The following is an 18,440-nucleotide window of genomic DNA, read 5'->3' as shown; positions in this document are numbered from 1 at the left end:
GGCGCGATGTTGGCCATGGCGGAATGTCAGATGCGGTGCTGGCCATGGCGGAATGCCAGATGCAGTGTTAGCCATCGTGGGAGAGTGTAAGCGTGGACACTTCGGCCTAATGATGGGATTACTTGAGTGCGTCAGCTCCCGCTGCGCCCGTGCACGCCCAATGGCGACTATCTAGAAACTCGCAGGTCGTGTTTGAAGCGGCGCGCTGCGGGCGGTATGGCGCCATGGCTCGCCGTCACCGCTGTAGCTTCGGCGAGCGCTGGAGCGGGACGCCAATAATACGACACACACGGTGGCCCGCCCAAGCGAGAACAGCCAGCTCCGGGGCGTATTAACAGACTGCTCACCGAGATCCCACGGGAATGGTCGGACGCTCCCGAGTTTTTCGTGAGCGCACGCAGGCAGCACCAACTGGCGAGATGGTTCTCAAACGAGCGTGTGTACTCGGTGTCACACGTCGGGCGTACGCACTCACGTCGGAGCAGCGCTCTTGAACAGACACGCACAACCGGCTGGCGCGGTGGTCTTTTCGCTGTCACTGGATATCAAAGTTCGTCCCATCCGTCTGCGCTGACCAACGTCTCGAAGATTGGTATCGGTTCACAGGCGATTCAGCTGGTGTGCAGACTAGGACAACTTGCGTGAATCGCTCCCTGATCAGTCCTGTAGGATCTCGAGTCCCACACGTAATAAGGTTCCAGCATCTGATACGGACCGAATAACTCACCAAAGGAATGTATAAGCCGGAGTAAAACCATGAGACGGCACGGACGCGTCACTGACATACTCCCGGATGGCGCATCTATATAAACGGCATCCAATAAAACCCAGCGCCGCTCTCTCGGTCGGGCACGTCTACCCGGCGGGTCCGTCCACAACTAACTCATCTGCGGCAATGATAAATGATAATACAACTTAACAAAACTGCTACCGTCAGTAACAAGCATAACTCAATTCACAGATGCCAGGCGCCATCACCACAGCGCAACGCCTCAGACCCCACGGCGAGGGGCGTTCACCCGCGTCCTCCACTGTACACCTTAGACCACACGTCCGGCGCAACCTCGCGCTGCTTCACGTCTGCCCGGCTCCACCCTCTCTCACGCAAGCCACCGACACGGCAGCGGGTACAGACGCCGAGAGGCTCAGCCTCGACCCGCCGCCTCAGACGGGGCACAGCCGGCGCACGAACACCTGCGCCAGGTTGTCGTAGTCATAGGGCCGGTTGAGGCCGGCGTCCAGCAGGCGAACGCCCGAGATGGTCTGCAGCCCGAGGCGACGCGCCACCATCTGCAGCGTCACTGGCGCCGTGGCGCCGGGCGCCAGCTGACCCAGCTGGCGCCCGCTGACGCCCCGCCACACCAGGCCCGGCTCGCCGGCCGGCGGCTCCAGACGCAGCGACAGCGCCAGGCTGCGGTCACTGACGCACACAAGATGGGGCGTCAGACACTGACACGCACTAGAGGGGACGTCAGACACTGACACGCACTGGAGGTGCGTAGACACCGACACGCACTGGAGGGGATCGTCAGATAATGACACGCATGGGGGGGGGGGGCGTCAGACTCTGACACGCATTGGAGGGGGCATCAGACACTGGCGCGCACTGGAGGGGGCGTCAGGCACTGACACGCACTGGAAGGAACGCAGGCCCTGACACGCACTGGAGGGGCACAGACACTGACATGAACTAGACGGGGCGTCAGACAACGATACACATTGGAGGGGAAGCCAGACACCGACATGTACTGGAGGGGGCGTCAGACACTGACACGCATTGGCGGGGGGCGTCAGACACTGAGGCGTACTGGAGGGGGACACCGGCGCGCACGGCAGGGAACGCTGGCGCGCACGACAGGGAACACTGGTGCGCACGGCAGGGGAACAATGGCGCGAACGTGAGGGGCGTCAGATGCTGACACAGACGGCGGAGTGCGCGGAGATGCCTCACGTGGGGACGGGGAACGTCAGCGACAGAGAAGGTGCGGCTAGCGTCAGACAGGAGGGCAACATCGCGGCAGGGAGTTGAGTTGGCGGCCAGCACATGGTCAGTGACGCAGAAACATATAGTGCGGGCACATCATCGACAGACACAATGGCGGACACCCCTGAACATCCCACCCAAAGGCTAACAGTGACAAGCACAGCTCCCTGCGAACTTCTCCACTGGCCGGCACACACTCCGACCGAGAACGACACCGACTCTAACGACGCCTCGCGCGAGCTCACGTCTGTCCGCCCTGGCCTCCAGAAGGTGCCCCAGGCCCATCGGCTGGCCGGTGCCACTCACCTGGCGTTCTGCACACGGCACGTGAAGTGGAAAGTCTCCTCCAGCTCCACCACGCTGGGCATGTCCTCGATGGTCAGCCGCAGGTCCCCGTAACCGGGCGTCTGAGGCGACCGAGCCACGTCAGGTCACCTCAGATCACGCCACGTCAGTTCAGGTCACCTCAGGTCAGGTCACCTCAGGTCACGCCACGTCAGGACGGTGGGCGAGACCTCGGACAGCCACCGGTGCGAGCACACGGCTGTTTGGCAGCCTGCTCACCTACAGCCGTAAACACGAGGCCGACGACGTTGCCCACCTGGCCGTCAAACGGCAGCTGTGCGACTTGAACGACTTGATTTCAAAACACCGCCTTTCTGACCACGTGTCTTGCCTAAACAAACCCATCCGCACCCATAATCTCCGGGAACTAACTCCGAAATAGGCCTCTCCCCGTCACCCTGCACACCCCCGCGTCTGTCCCAATGGAGCAGTTGGTGAGAGCGCCTGCCTTCCCATCTACCCAACCGCGGTGAGCTGGATTGGAATCGCTTTTTCGCCATTTTTCCACTATTTTTTCGCGCTCGCTATTTGTCCTTGACAGATATGGCCTGCAGCCAGTGGCAGCAACCGCGCTAAAGGCCACGTGACGTCAAAGGACAGAACGGACTGAGCCCAGCATTGCAGTGCGTTAACCTTTTCGTACCGAACTCTGCCGTTGACCTGGAATTTCGCGATAGGATGATGGGGGCCAGAGATCACGCTCAGCAGATTCGGATTAAGTTATTTTATAACATTCCAACTGCGTCGGCACCCACCAGCCTCCACAGCTTCCTCAGTACAGTTACGTCACCCACCATCCTCTGCAGCTGGCTGGTCTGCAGGCGGCCGCGCTCGCCCAGGTTGGTGCGCCATGTGATGTCCAGCTTGCCGATGTTCGTGACGCCCTTGAGCTGCTTGCTGGCGGCGCGCAGCTCCGGCCGCGGCGCCAGGCAGAACAGGTACTGACGGCTGTCCTGCGGTCCCAGCCAGCCGCTGGGGCCGAACGACGACTCACCGCCGGACACGCCGTTCAGATCGGTAGCTGCCGGACACGGGCGTCCGTCAGGGTCACCAGGTACCGGACACGAGAGTCGGTCAGGATCAGCAGGTACCGGACACGGGTGTCCGTCAGGGTCACCAGGTACCGGACACGAGAGTCGGTCACGGTCAGCAGGTGCTGGACACGGTTGTCGGTCGGGGTCAGCAGGGTACCGGACACGAGTGTCGGTCAGGGTCAGCAGGTACCGGACACGAGTATCGGTCAGGGTCAGCAGGTATCGGACACGAGTACAGGTCGGGGTCAGCAGGTACCGGATACGGGTGTCGGTCAGGGTCAGCGGGTATCGGGTACGGATGTCGGTCAGGGTCAGCAGGCACCGGACACGAGTGTCGGTCAGGATCAGCAGGTACCGGACACCAGTGTCGGTCACGGTCAGCAGGGACACGGGTGTCGGTCAGGGTCAGCAGGTACCGGACACGAGTACCGGTCAGGGTCAGCAGGGTACCGGATACGGGTGTCGGTCAGAGTCAGCAGGTATCGGATACGGATGCCGGCCAGGGTCAGCAGGTACCGGACACGAGTGTCGGTCAGGATCAGCAGGCACCGGATACGGGTGTCGGTCTGGGTCAGCAGGTACCGGACACAGGTGTCGGTCTGGGCCAGCAGGTACCGGACACGAGTGTCTCAGGGTCAGCAGGTACCGGACACCAGCATCGCAGAGGGCCAGCAGCTGACGGACGAACACGACCGCCGGACAGTCAGCAGCTGCTGAACGTAACCAACAGACGGGGGAATCAGGCGTCGAGCCCAGCCCGCTCACTGCTCCGCAAGAGATGGCCATAGAGGCACACACGTAATCCGTAAAAACAGAAACTCTGGGGAAAAAGTGGTGCTGTGCTGCCGTTTCCAACAGCGCAAACAATCACATGCCGAATAAGGCATCCTCATCCCTCTCCGGAAGATCCATTACATAGCAGGCCGACAGTAGGGCCGGCAACAGCAGGCCTAGCTGGCGGCCATGTCGTTGTCGTTGGTGCTGACGATGCCCGGGTTTCCGGACGCGCCGTCGGTGGTAGCCATCTCCCGTCACAGCGACAGGGACCCACCGTCGAAGAGGGGCGACGGTTCCAGCGAGACGCCCTCCATGCACATGGCGGCGGGCGTCACGTTCTGGATCTGCGCCTCCAGGTACACCTCGTCTGACTGGAACAGAGCCGCGCCACCGACGGGTTCAGCGGCGCCGAGAGGCACGCGCGGCGTCCGGGGCCACCCGATGGCACGGCGGTGCACCGGTGCAGCGGATCGCAGGGAACTCGAAGGGCGGTGGATAACTTAGGGTATCGCGGTAAAGTCCGACAGGTACAGGTGAATAAAGCGAACCAGGCAACATTCAAAGGTCACAGAGTACAGGGGAATATACGGCAGTAGATGCGGTTCAGAACGGCACGGTGAGATAACCCACCACGGAGTTACAACATAGCGGAGTTCATCGGGGAGGTTTGGATGCTGGCTGAAGGGTTTACGAGAAGAACAATGACAATATAGTCACTGCCTGGCTGTGGCGGAAGGAAAACACTCAGGTCGTAGACGCTGTTCGCCTGTGACGGAAGGCGACTAGCCGGCATGGCAAACCAGAAACACAGACAGCACAACCCGAAGGACAAGAGAACATGGAAATTGATATGTATATATATATATATATATATATATATATATATATATATATATATATATATATATACCTGCAACGCTTACATAGAAACGTTGTTAATATTTCAGGTCAATTCTGTGCAACGATTCTATTCATTACAAATTCATGTTACAATCGCAAACATGACCAAAACATCTGCGTTTCAAGCGCATAGCGTTGAATGTCCCAGGATCCCCGCAAAGCCTGAAATATGCTACAAAAGCCAAAAAGCAAATAAGCAGGAGCAGCAGTTAGCAAAACTACTCGGAACACAAGCCAGGTGCATAATATGGCATATATGGAACGGTGTTACACCTCCATGTGCTCTGTAAAGGAATGAGAGAGGTCAAATGAAACTTGGTTATTCATCTAATGGGAGATCGCCAGTTTGACGTAATATTCCCGCTGCCAACTATAATGTACAACCAGCTGCGAATGCATCCTTGGACAATCCTCTACTATAGGCGTAAACTATAGGCGTTGGCGTGCTAACCTTGTTTCATGGCCGGCGTGTAATTTGTTTTCAAAATTATGAGGGAGCGGAGGGGGAAGTCGGCATGAATTCGACATTTAATAAAACATTACTCCACTATGTTTAAAATGCATCAGATGAGAATATCTACGACTGCTATGGACTGCGTCTTAGCTTGCAAACACTGCAAACACCGAAACAGTCATCCACACCCCACGGCAACGTCAAACCATCCACCAGAAACACAACCGACATGTGCCAGCCCGCCCCTCGACACCAGCCCCAACTCACAATCGGTTCCTGTCAAGAGCCGGCGCGCTGAGGCGCCGCCCACCGCCACCCGAGGCACGCGCGTGCAACAGAAGGTCGGGGACTCTCTCAGAACTGAGCAGGCGTAGCGCGGCGGGAGCATGCAGCGACCGAAACGACAGAGTCTAGAGCAGCCACGCGGACCGGCCGGCTCGGCTCGGCAGCCTCACACACGACAACTTACAAGCGCCGCGTACTCATCGTACTGGAACACGGACGGCCGTTAGTGAAGCAGGCCGGGGCGCGACGCCCGCGTCCCCGGCGACACCTACGTCTGATCGCAGTCGGGTCAGATCGCGAGGCATGCTCTCACCCCGGTCAGGTCACGTCACGGCACGTCCTGGGTGGACCTGCCACCTGGGTCCACGTCACGTCACGTCACGGCACGTCCGTCGCGTCACGTCACGGCAGGTCCATACTCCCACAGTGCCTTGCGGTCACGCTCCGCCGTCTGACACGACGGGCCGTTCCAGGTCGACATCTCCGCACCAGTCAGTCACGTCTCAGCCACGTCCGCGGGCCGGAGGGGGGGGGGGGGGGGGGGGCAGGGGAGAGGAAGGGCACGTCACGCATGCGCGGCATTCCACTGGGGGATGCGTTGCAACAGCACAGGACGAGGATTATTGCAGGTCCAGGGAGCAGTAAGGCACCGCATCTGGAGCTCTCATCGATCGGACGCGCTTCATGAGAGCGGGCGGCCAAGGATTCGGTGTAATGCACCAAAAGGCAGCGTCCACGTCATTTTAAGGTAGCGAAGCTGAGACACATCGAGAATGTTGGACAATGCTCAGTATTTGGTGAGTTTGTCCAAGATTAGGAGTGGGACGGGGAGGGCGTACAGTAATTTTATTTGTTTCTTTTCATATATATGTGATATACGCTGGGTACATTTTGCCAATGTCAGGAGTGGCTCGAGGTCCTCACATCTTCCAACAGCGTATGTTTTCGCGCGTAAGGCCATGTTTACGCTTTTTCTTCAACATTTAAGGCGTTTACACCGCGCCCCTATCTCTGATGATAAAAACTGAAAAACATTGGTAAAAAAATTGCCGAATGGTAGCCCTGAGATAGAACTCGCACGGATGTCACAATATCACGGATGATCCAGCCTCAACACGCCGAAACAGTGACACCGTTCTGGCGCACCGTTCAGCGCAGCAGAGCTGCTGTCAGTGTCGAAAAAGTGCATCTGATTCACCTCACACCGACTCAAGTCAGAGCAAAGTGTCGCAGCATACGCGGCCCCAGCAAAACAAAAACACCCGCTCAAGCTCCGCACCCGGCAACATCCCCCCCCCCCCGACGCTCTTCTCATAAATGAGCGTGCATCAGCCAGTAGGTTTCAGGGATGTTTTGAGGGGGCAGGGGGGGGGGAGAGGCGTACGACGACGGAGAGAGAGAAGTGGAAGTCCGTCATGCATGTCCTGACCCAGTGATGCGTACTGCCCACAACGCACGAGCGGCGCTCAGCCAAGGGAAGCGTCACATAACGGTGCTGCTGCGCATGCTCCGAGGGGGCGCACCACGGAGCTGAACCGCTACACATGGCCCGAGGGGCTGCGCCGCGGAGCTGAACCGCTGCACATGGCCCGAGGGGGTGCGCCGCGGAGCTGAACCGCTGCACATGGCCCGAGGGGATGCGCCGCGGAGCTGAACCGCTGCACATGGCCCGAGGGGATGTGCCACGGGGCTGAACCGCTGCACATGCCCCGAGGAGGTGCGCCGGGGAGCTGAACCGCTGCACATGGCCAGAGGGGGTGCGCCATGGAGCAGCGCAGTTGCATGGGTTACCAAGCAGGGTACGGCTCGGAGGCGTGCTACTGCGCAGTGCCCAGCGCCAGGCGAAACACAGCGCGTCGGGACCCTGTGGGCTATGTACAGAGTCGAGCGCAGGCGGACAACCGTCTGGCGGTTCTGTACAGGTTTTCATGCGGGGCTCAACAGAGCAATGGCTGCGCTGGTGACGGCTCACGTTGCATGGGCTTATTGAGGTCCTTGAGCGGCAAGCAACGGCGCCAGCTCACCTCCGCGTTGTAGAACTTGGTCTTGACGTCCAGCGGCTTCAGGACCTCAAACTTGAAGAACTTGCGGAAGAACTTGCTGACGCCCGCCTCGCTGATGTAGTTAATGGCGCACACCAGACTGGGGGGCGTAGAACAGTGCAGAGCAAGCCACGCTCGGCGGTACACCGCAACGTGCCCCATCCTGAACCCACTGCATACACACCCAGCCCATGGCCACGATTGTCTTTATTGTCGCCGACGGGGGCGACAATAAAGTGCAGAGAAACCTCAGCCGGAAGCAAACAAACACCATTCATATGTCAACATACCACTGCTGCCCGACGTGCGGTCTGCCGCGCCGGCGTCGATTCACACAGGTGTGCCCCCGGGGACCCTCGCGCGCCCCCATCCACGTGAGCTGCTGGCCTGAGCACGCCCTGTACGGCGGGTCCGCGGCCAGCCTTCCTCCCATCCCCATCCTCCGGCATCCTGAGCAGACCCTATACGGCGGGCCAGTGGCCAGGCTCCCTCCCATTCCTACTCTCCGGTGTCCTGAGCATGCCCTGTACGGCGGGCCAACGGCCAGCCTCCCTCCTGTCTCCACCCCCGGCATCCTGAGCATGCCCTGTACGGCGGGCCAGCAGCCAGCCTTTCTTCCGCCCCCACCCTCTGCAGCTATCCGGGCGCGTCCCGGCCTCCCGCTCCCAATCCCTCTCTGCTGCGGCGCCGCCGGCGACCCTCACATGTGCGCGCCGGTGTCCTTGACCTCGTGGTGGATGACGTGGTCGCGGCTGGCGGCCGGCGGCAGCGTGACGGGCCGCTCGACGCCGCCCGGGCCGGGCGTCAGCGTCAGCCGCTGCGAGCCCGTCTGCAGCTCGGCCCGCACCGTCACGTCCGACGCCGGCTCCGAGCTGTGGTTGTGCACCGACAGGTAGCACGAGAACGTCTCGCCCAGGTAGATGCTCCTGGGGGAGGGGAGATGAGAGAGCGAGGGTTAGGGCACCGACAGGTAGCACGAGAACGTCTCGCCCAGGTAGATGCTCTTGGGGGAGGGAGATGAGAGAGCGAGGGTTAGCGAGTGTGACCCGATACGCAAAACCACGGTCTTGTCCACTGGCGGAAGCAAAATGAATTACGGTAAATAGTCGGCAGCGATGCAGAGAGTCGGCGATAAAACAACGCCACGATGGCCGTGGAAACAGTGCCGGAAGGCAATTTAAGATCAAACATTCGATTGAAGTATATTCTCATACCACATACCTAACGACTAGCTCAAAGCTCGGCTTCGCGTCACACCTATGACTCCACCACAAAACAGTCAAGGCGTCAAAAAAAAACTGCCAATATCACACCCCCGACCCTCGTCTGGACCCCATCCTTCACCACTCAAGGCCATGCCGCACACCCCAAATGGGCTCACAACAAACAACGCAACCAAATTACGCCCGCCATGAAGTGTCCTCTCCCTGGCACAGCCCCCGTAGTAATGATTCAATCACACCGGCGCGTCTCACATTCCCGCGTGGCGTCGACTGCCCCGTGCTCGCTGCCCGCTTCACCCGAGCTCTAGACGCGGCCCACGGCGCTGCTCCGCGCCGGCTGCCCGCCTCACCCGAAGCTTTGGGGCAGCAGCAGCATCTCGCCCAGCTGGAGGTCGGGCAGGTCGGGCAGTCTGGTCACGTCCGGCGCCGAGGTCAGCGTCGCGCCGGGCAGGTCGCGCGGGTCGCAGGACACTACCGGGTTACTGTACAGCGTCGGCCGCGTCAGCCGCATCACTGCAACGGCAGCGAGCGGTCCATGAGAACACGGCGCCACCACGGCAGCAGGCAGACACGGCTTTTGAACTAAACACCTCGCCTGTTGCCCACACATATATTTACAGCTGCACATTGTTCAGGTTCAAATTGCTCAAGCTGCTGTACTTCGATGCCATTATCCTATCCGCACATCTCCAGCCAGGACAGTGTCACGTGGAGACGAACAGCAACACCGACGGCCAACGACCTGGCCGCTGCCCGCTGGTGCCGGTCGTGATTGGTTAGATATGACGTCATACTGTGCATGCCGCAGCGAACCTGCACCTTTTCTTCAGCACAATTATGATTTCAGCACTCTTAGCAAAAACAAATAGCATAACCACATCCATTGAGCACGGTTTAAGCACCTCATATTTGAGCTAATTATATGTCCTGTAATAACCTTCAAGGGTGAAATGTTCCCTTTAGTTGCACGCAAAAAGAAATCAGCCGGTGAAAGTACTAGAGTTAAATGCACATGATACGGACAACACCAAACAGTTATGGTCTACAACCGAATCACCCTCGATGGTAAGTATGCTGTACTTCATTGGGTCTCGATGGTCCGCCCAACACAAAAGCACATTGTTCGGGCATTCGTGTATTCCACCCACAGTGCTTCCGGCAAGGCACCATACGCAGCGCGCCATTCGCCGGCCCAACTGTTTATCAGCAACACCAGTAGATGGTCCATCAAGGCCGATCTTTCCGAACCGTTCCATAGCCGAATGAGCGCTGATTTGCACCGATGACGTCATGATAAGCCGTGTCCCAAACGGGAGTTCCAAGCCTGTTCCATCAGCAAACTCCCAGTCCAATATTTGGAATGCTCTGGCCCCGCACACAGCCGACCAGACCTCCCTGTACTGCGGGTTTCACCTATTTCCGTCGGTAGCTGATCGACGTCAGCGTGCAAGCGGAGTCCACGCGCAAAGCGGTCCACTTTGAAACAAAACGATTGACGATTATCAGCACCGCATATGCCAACCAGTCACGCACCTGTGGCCATGGACAGATCGGCTCTTCTCGTTCCACGCCGATGTGATGTGTACCTCGGTACTAATCGACACCTTGTCGCCACCATGTCACGACAGTTGCACTGGGGAGCGGTCGAAGACCCATTCGGAGGCCATACCGACCACAGTGACGGGTACCCATGGGCCCTCACCTGCCATCGTTCGCGTCCGCTTGTTCGACGCCGTACGTGTCCATCTATCGGACGTACGGTCCCAGTGGCGGGCGCCAGTGATCCCTCCTGTGGCCCCTCACTCGGCGCCGTACGTGTCCATCTATCGGACGTACTGGTCCCAGTGGCGGGCGCCAGTGATCCCTCCTGCGGTCCCTCACTCGGCGCCATACGTGTCCATCCATCGGACGTACTGGTCCCAGTGACGGGCGCCAGTGATCCCTCCTGCGGTCCCTCACTCGGCGCCGTACGTGTCCATCCATCGGACAGTACTGGTCCCAGTGACGGGCGCCGGTGGGCCGGCGAGCGAGCGATGGCCGTGCGCAGGTCCTCCTCCGTCAGTGGCGCCGGCCGCACCTGGTCGCCGCGGTGCCACCGTCGCCATCCTCGCCCTCCAGGCGGCGCAGCACGGCACGCAGCGAGCTCATGGCCGCCTCGCGGCACACCAGCTGAATGTCGGCCGCCGAGTAGCCGTCGGTGAGCTCGGCCAGCGGCTCCAGCAGCAGCGCCGGGCTCAGGGGCCATTCGGCCAGGTAGTGCTGGAACACGGCGGCGCGCTCGGCCGGCGACGGCAGGCCGACCAGCACGCGCTTCTCCAGCCGCCGCAGCAGCGCCTGGTCCAACTCCCAGGGCAGGTTGGAGGCGGCGAGCACGAACACGGGCTGCGGGCCGCGCGCCAGCCCGTCCAGTTGCACCAGCAGTTCGGTCTTGAGGCGCCGCGAGGCTTCGTGCTCCAGGCCGCCGCGCTGGCCCATCAGCGCGTCCAGCTCGTCCAGGAAGACGGTGGCCGGCGCGTGCGCGCGCGCTAGCTCGAACAGCACGCGCACCAGCTTCTCCGAGTCGCCGTGCCATTTGCTGACCAGCGTGGCGGCCGACACGTTGAAGAAAGTCGTCCTGCACTCGGTGGCCACGGCCTTGGCGAGGCAGTGTCTTCCGTTGCCCGGCGGGCCGAAGAGCAGCAGCGCGGCGCCACGGCGTGACCAGCGTGCCGGCGAAAAGGCGCGGGTACCGCAGCGGGTACACCACCGCCTCGCGCACCACGCGCTGGCCGACTCGAGACCGATGATGTCCGCCCAGCGCACGCCCCGGCTCGTCGAGGTAGAGGTCGCGCGAGACCAGCTCCGCCATGGCCTGCAGCTCGGGCCCGGCCGGCGGCGGCAGCTGCGCAGCGTGCGCCGGCGCGCCGGCCGCTCCGGCTCTGCCTCCTCCCTCGTGCCCGGCGGCGCGCACCAGCTCTCGGCCGCGCAGCAGCAGCAGCTCGGGCGGGTGGCGGCGGGGCGCCCGGGTCGCCGCCGCGGCCGGGGTCGGCCGGCGCGCGCGGCCGGCCCCGCGGTCGCTTGCCGACGCGGCTCGCGCCGCCTGCGGCTCGCCGCCGCCGTCGGTCCGCGCGGCGCGTTGAGCCGGGGCACACGCTGGTAGCGCAGCTGATAGTAAGCCTCGTAGTCTTGCAGCACCACGTCCAGGTCGACGTTGTCGCAGAGCTGTTGCTGGCCAAGGCCAGCGGCGCCTCCGCCAGCAGGGCTTCGGCCGCCCCCGCGTACCCCTCGCAGCGCAGGTAGGTACTGGTGCACGAGCACGAGCAGGCAGCGCCGCCGCTGCTGCAGCCGCTTCTCGGCCGTCTCGCGCGCCAGCGTGTCGCAGCGCAGCGAGCTGAACGTTAGCTCCGACGTCGTCATCCGTGTCTTAATGACAGTCAATAACACACTTTCCGACCGCCGCTACAAGCAATAACAGCAGACTTGATTGTGATAACGGACAGCGGCGCCAATACTGCAAGCTGAAGAGCCTCCCCCGCAAACACATCGAGTACCGCGTCCCCGTCAAAAACAGATAACAGCACCTGCCAGTTGTTGGGACGCCAGTGGTTGCCATGGCAACGGCAAGTATTAAATCAATTCTACTGGTATTCCGTGTTGTTTGATCACACAGCCAGGGTATACGGGCTATATCCCGCATCACCGAACGGCACCTAAAATTATGCACATATTGCCAACACGCAAAAGCTGCCAAAACTTCCCGACGGTGAGTGATTTTCCCTCGCCTCCTCGCGCTCCAGAAAGTGAGTCACATGGTCTAAAATCGGTCAGTCACCAGAGCATACGATGGCGGGGACACACCTTGCTCTGATTTCAAGCCTCCTTCGGCAAGACCACACCCAGGGTCTTGTCAGGGACGTAGCTATATGTCTCGCGGCCGCCAGCTCCAGAAGCGTTCTCATTTCTAGCAACTAATCACATCTTTGCTTTATATGAATTCATGGGTACGGAGTTCGAGAAAGCTTGGATGCCGTCCTGGTTCCGGAAGATCTTTTTTTAGTCGAGGCGCGCAGAGTAAACTCCTAGCGTTTCACGTGAAGGGGCCTGTGTGATCTGTCTCAGGAGGCTGGAGCCACAGACCCCCAGCACTTCAGGGTGCACCAATGGCTCTCGTATCAATAGTTATAGCTAACTTAGTCATGTGGATAAAGGCTCGGCCAGACAGCCGCAAGTAGTCAACAAATTTTTGTTCAAGTACGTTCATGGGCTCCGCCCATGTCATGTACATGTTTCATGAGTCCTGGGATCGCGTGGGGGTTGATATTCCCCCATCCAGCCGCGTCAGTTTCCGGTTAGATCCTTAGAGGCCGATGATCAAAAGTGACCATGGTGATCATTGGTGGTAAATTAAAGCGACGGGGCCGGTAAGGGCGGTAGAGCGGTAGAGGCGGCAAGCGAGCACGTACAAGAACACGGGTAAACGGGCAAGAAGGCCTGAGTTGCAAGTGCTCGAGGAACGTCCAAAAAAGGAACATCAAGGGAAGGCAAACAAATGAGCACCGGGCCCGGATCGGACCGGGCGCGATTCAACACCCAGCACGTACATAATCAAGGCGGTGTTGTTCAGGGATCACAGCAGGCACAAGTCACGGAAATCATCCCCCGTCGCTGGGGAATGGGGGGGGGGGGGAGGAGGGACCATAGCCCCCTCGGCCGTACGGTAATGTATTGCCCCGGAGCGGCAGGGACCATGCTATTACTTTAAAGAGCTGGCCACTACAATCATCGGGTTAGGCCCACAGCATCAGTTCCCCTTCCGCCTCCCAACAGATAAGCGCCTGACTTCCTCCATACAAGCAATCGTCGTAGCGACAATGCCAACACCGGGGAGGTGCCACGGATTTTAAGTTGGGGGGCAGACTTTCCAAGGGCCTCCTGAACAAAAAAGGGTTGCTCAAAGGGAGGCCTCCTGGGCAGCGTCGTTTCCAGGGAGCAACACGAGCCTCTTAGATTTGTCATTACAGTTGGCAATGTTCGTGTGAATAAATGTCGACCACAACAAAATCGCGAACAAGAGTCTTCTAATCAATACTGGGGATCCCAGACGCAGCAAAGGGACTCCTTACCTTAAGAGGGGCTCCAGTTCCATTAAAGGGTCTTCCAGCGCACAGGAGTCTCCAATTACAAAACAAGATCTTTCCTTTTCACAAAATGGGCCTCCAAATCCGGCAACGGGTTTCAATATCTCACACCAGAACATGCAGGCCCGGAAAGGCGTTTGACAAATGAGAAGCACCTACTGATTTAGAAAAGAGGCCTCCTGATATGTCAAGGGTGCTTCCTATTCCAAAACAAGGGACTCCCAGTTCATAGCGGGGCCTCTCCAGCCAGCAGTCTTTGTCAACACAAAATAACGAAATAGTACCTCCTGATCCACCAAATGGGCCTCTTCGTGCAGAAAATGGTTTTCTGGGCCCGAGTTGTTGCCCGTCAGTCAGCTATGGTCTTCTGAGCCCCAGTTATTGCCACTCAGTCAGCTATGAAGAGCCTCCTTGAATCTACTTTTGGTGAAATAAATGTAGAGACTTCATCTTCAGTTTGGGAAAAGTGGTCCCCAAAATTATGAGGGGGCAAAACATATTTCAGTGGTAACTGTCATGTCATTCCCCTCCTACGTCACCCCCGGTCGTCTCACTACCTTGATGACATTTTGGAAATGTTTGCTTTGGGGCAAATTTACAGTACACGTCTGGGGCGCAAAATGACCACAGTAGTCGACGCGACCTAAAACTCCAATCAACAACAACGATACAGTACACATCGAACTTGAGATCCTCCGCGAGCGGAACAAAAAATGTCTCAGGAATCAAAACATTTTCAGTTATTCAGGGTAGAACCGATTCCATGACATTTTGTAGCGAGCTGAAATCCGAGTTGGGCCAACCTAATCATCTAAGCCAACACGAACGGAAATGTCACTTATGGCACATACTCAAATAACAACTAATCCCCAATGTGGCATGTACTGTAAGGACCAACTAGGGCAGTCGGGCGTGACTGTGTCTAGGGGTGTGTTATGTAGGCTTCCATGAAATCCATAGAACGTCTGCCTCTTATATCATCAACGCAAACGATCTCATTCGCATCGACTCAGGTCAGAATCGGGATCGATCGGCAGAAACTGCGCTTTCCGAATCAGGGCCCCGGTTATGCACAGTCAGGTGCTTATTAACTCTCCTTCGATGCACCGTCATACAGAGCTCCTCCTCCCTCCCTCGTGTTCTTACGTCTGTGGCACAGATATAGTGCGTGACCTCCCTGTATGACCTCCTTTGACTGTCCCCCATAATTGGCATGACCTACGGAGTGCGGGTGCGGGGACTCCGGCCCGCTAACAGGCCAGCGCGACATTTGCACGGATCCCGTCTCCAACCGGTCAAGCGGGACACATTCCGTTTCGTAACAGGGTCCCGATGGCAATCGCTAGGCGTCCCGGCTCGGTGCCCCCGGGCTCACGGTTACGCAACGTGACCCCGCGTGCTGGACTAGGACATCGAACCGATGAGAGGCTACGCGAAAGAAGCCTTTCCATGGGAGGCGCGACTCGCCTCGCTGCCCTCCGGTGATTGCCAGAAGCACGGGAGCAATGCAACGGCGCAATGGCACTGTCAAACACGCCAAAAGTCAATCATACATGGGCTGCGAAAAGGCAAGTATCGCGCGGGGGAAGGAGAGAAGTCTCCTGGCAGGCAACAGTAGGCACGTGCATGGGCACCGCGTCGAAAGACAGCTTCAAAATCATCCACATCCCCAAACCATTTAGCCGTGGCGAGAGGACGTTACTGATCGCGGGAGGGCCACAGCACTCTCCTTCTTGGAGGCAAGTGCATACAACACTCTCCAGATAGAGCAGTTCAGTATAACTTTTCCAGGCCGGGTTTCGTTTGATAGGGGCGGTGATGGTCTGGGCCGGTCTCACTTCTCTGTGCAGCTGACATATGTTAACTGACATATGTTAACATGCAGCTGACATATGTCAAACAGCCAGCGGTCGTGAAGCTGCTGCCGCACTTCCAACATCAAAAGCGAACATCTCACAGCCGCCTGAAAGCAAAGCTTGCAGGTCGTAACCCACTGACCACCAATGCTCGCTTTCCGTGACCGCCAGCATGCAAAAGTTGCCGGCTTCAAAAAGATTCTGCACTAGGATTCTCTTTCGCGCCGCAATTCCCAAGCGCCGGGGTAACCAGAGGCAGCAGCCCCGACTGTTGCGGCCTAGCCCGCGGCAGAGCATACAGGTTACGTTACAAGCACCTGGGCCGCGCTCCCTTTTACCAAACGCCGTCCACAAGCTGCAACTTATGACGTCATACGTAAGTCCGTCACAGCAGTTCTTACGGCTTAGAATACAGTCGCTTATGTAAAGTGTGGGCGCTTACAACGTCATAGGTAGCAAGTCAGATAGCTGCTTTGCCAGTGGGCGACGCGGCCTTGGCAGAACACCCGAGCCGAAGACAAGCCGATGACGTTCGTGATGGTGAACTCTTCGTATTTCAGTCCGTGCCAGATTGAGCCTACAGTAGTGGAGCACAGTACATTACCAATGCGCTTGCGGAACAATGGCAATCACGAAATGAAAAGATCACGCCCAGATATGATGCGGCATCTACACCGCGCTTCCGCTCTCTGTGTGGCCGGCAAGCGCTCCCCCTTCTTTTTCGGCCACATGACGTGCAGTCCGCTTTGCTCCCATAGTTGGCGGCTCTAATGACGCGGCCGAGGGTACCACTGCGGCCTGATGTAGAAGTGACTTGGAGACGCAGCCACGATGTCCCTCTGCCCGCGGTGGTTCAGAGCACACCTCTTCGGCCGGGGACCGCAGCACCCGCGGTGGTTCAGAGCATGCCTCTTCGGCCGGAGACCAGAACACCCGCGGTGGTTCGGAGCATGCCTCTTCGGCCGGAGACCAGAGCACCCGCGGTGGTTCAGAGCATGCCTCTTCGGCCGGAGACCAGAGCATCCGCGGTGGTTCAGAGCATGCCTCTTCGGCCGGAGACCAGAGCACCCGCGGTGGTTCAGAGCATGCATCGTCGGCAGGGAGACCGGAGGACCCGCGGTGGTTCAGAGCATGCCTCTTCGGCCGGAGACCAGAGCAATGGGCGTCATCTTGATCTCACTGTCGGTCGTCATTTGACCGTCATGTTTGCTGCCTCTGTGGTTTAGGAGAAAGGTACAGAATTCTGGACCAGTCAGCAAATTTACTGACATGTCCCGGAGCAGGTGTGTTGTGTGGCCGGACCGACTTGGGGACATCGACTGGCAACTGGCCCAACAGGGTCAACATGGCCCAGGGCAGTTATGCTGTGATTACAGCATGCACAAACATCTACAGCTGCCTAGCAAAACAACCAAAGGTGAAATCTGATCTGATCATCTGGAAGAGCACAGCTTGGGCATCATGTTCAGCGCCCAGTGCTTGAGTCAAAAGTCCTCCATGCAACCCATGCAAAAACATTGCAAAGAGTGTGAACTTCTTCAATTACTATGCTTATAACTGCAACTGCAACTGCAACTGCAACAAGCACAATTTGATATGATGACTAAAACAGAGAAGGTAAGGTACAACTCAGGTCGAGAGTTCAGGGCACACACACCAAAACCTGCACAAGTGCTCTCTTTTTTAGACCACCCATGCAAACCAATCAAAGTGCATGTTAAAAAGTGTCAACCATTGATGTTATTGGGGCTTGTCAAGGCTACCCGAAATTATCTTTGAAAATCTAAGCAAAGTTCCAGAAATATGCTTATTTTCAAATGTTCAAATGGTCAGCAAAGACTCAGCATGGTGCACCCACTTTTCAGTTCTGACTATGCACAGCATAGTATGGGTACCATGAGGACCTGACAATGAGGGGCAGGTCATAAGATAAGGGGGAAAAATGAGCACTACAGGGGAGACAAAGCTGGTGATCTGAGGAGCCCAATTATTGAGACAGCACAACTGCTGTCATTATCTTTGATGACACCAAGGCAGACTGGACCCATAGACTGGCCCCACCTTCCCAGTCCCTGTGTCATACAAGGCCTGAAAATTTAGGTTATATTGATACAGATGGTGCAACAGTTACACCAAACTGACCTAAAACTGCACACCAAACCACTGGAGCCATCCTGCATTCGATATGCCCAGTACAAATAACCGTCCTTCCACCAGCATGTATTCATGTTTTCAACTTGTGGTTATAAATGTTGGATCCTAATGGATGGATATAAGCTCACAATGAATGAAACTTACACTGTGCTTGCAAGGTGAATGTTGAAATGCTTGTTTTAATGTGCTTGCTGATATAACATGTTGTTTTTGGCCTGATTTTGTTTTATCTGGAACAATGATTGTGAGACATGTGGTTATATGGCAGA

At 57.9% G+C, this 18,440-nt stretch overlaps 2 protein-coding genes across 3 annotated transcripts in view; both read right to left on the bottom strand.

Moving 5' to 3' along the window:
- Positions 1-538: 538 nt before the first annotated feature.
- On the bottom strand, positions 539-10,771 carry LOC119099514 (trafficking protein particle complex subunit 13). Of its 2 annotated transcripts, XM_037222669.1 has the most exons (9): positions 10,747-10,771; positions 9,395-9,557; positions 8,526-8,747; positions 7,804-7,921; positions 5,964-5,984; positions 4,415-4,511; positions 3,124-3,350; positions 2,291-2,391; positions 539-1,420 (listed from the first exon to the last, which is right to left on the bottom strand). In XM_037222669.1, exons 1-9 carry the CDS (start codon positions 10,751-10,753, stop codon positions 1,165-1,167), a joined length of 1,212 nt encoding a protein of 403 aa, XP_037078564.1. In that variant the 5' UTR covers positions 10,754-10,771; the 3' UTR covers positions 539-1,164. The 2 variants fall into 2 exon arrangements, with proteins under 2 accessions (XP_037078564.1, XP_037078565.1); XM_037222670.1 differs by lacking the exon at positions 5,964-5,984.
- Positions 10,772-10,782: 11 nt separating this feature from the next.
- Positions 10,783-18,440, bottom strand: part of LOC119098969 (katanin p60 ATPase-containing subunit A-like 2) — a gene marked incomplete at its 3' end in the record, with an annotated part of 17,988 nt that continues 10,330 nt past the window's right edge. The window contains 6 exon segments of the mRNA XM_037222020.1: positions 10,783-10,799; positions 11,150-11,729; positions 11,731-11,810; positions 11,813-11,849; positions 11,851-11,901; positions 12,135-12,251. Coding sequence (XP_037077915.1) covers positions 10,783-10,799; positions 11,150-11,729; positions 11,731-11,810; positions 11,813-11,849; positions 11,851-11,901; positions 12,135-12,251 — 882 coding nt within the window.

This window comes from Pollicipes pollicipes, unplaced genomic scaffold (assembly GCF_011947565.3).
Source record: "Pollicipes pollicipes isolate AB1234 unplaced genomic scaffold, Ppol_2.1 Scaffold_4740;HRSCAF=5597_pilon_pilon_pilon, whole genome shotgun sequence".
NCBI classification, from domain to species: Eukaryota; Metazoa; Arthropoda; class Thecostraca; order Pollicipedomorpha; family Pollicipedidae; genus Pollicipes; species Pollicipes pollicipes.
Note: the sequence above shows the minus strand (reverse complement) of the source record. Positions and strands in the feature narration are given on the sequence as shown.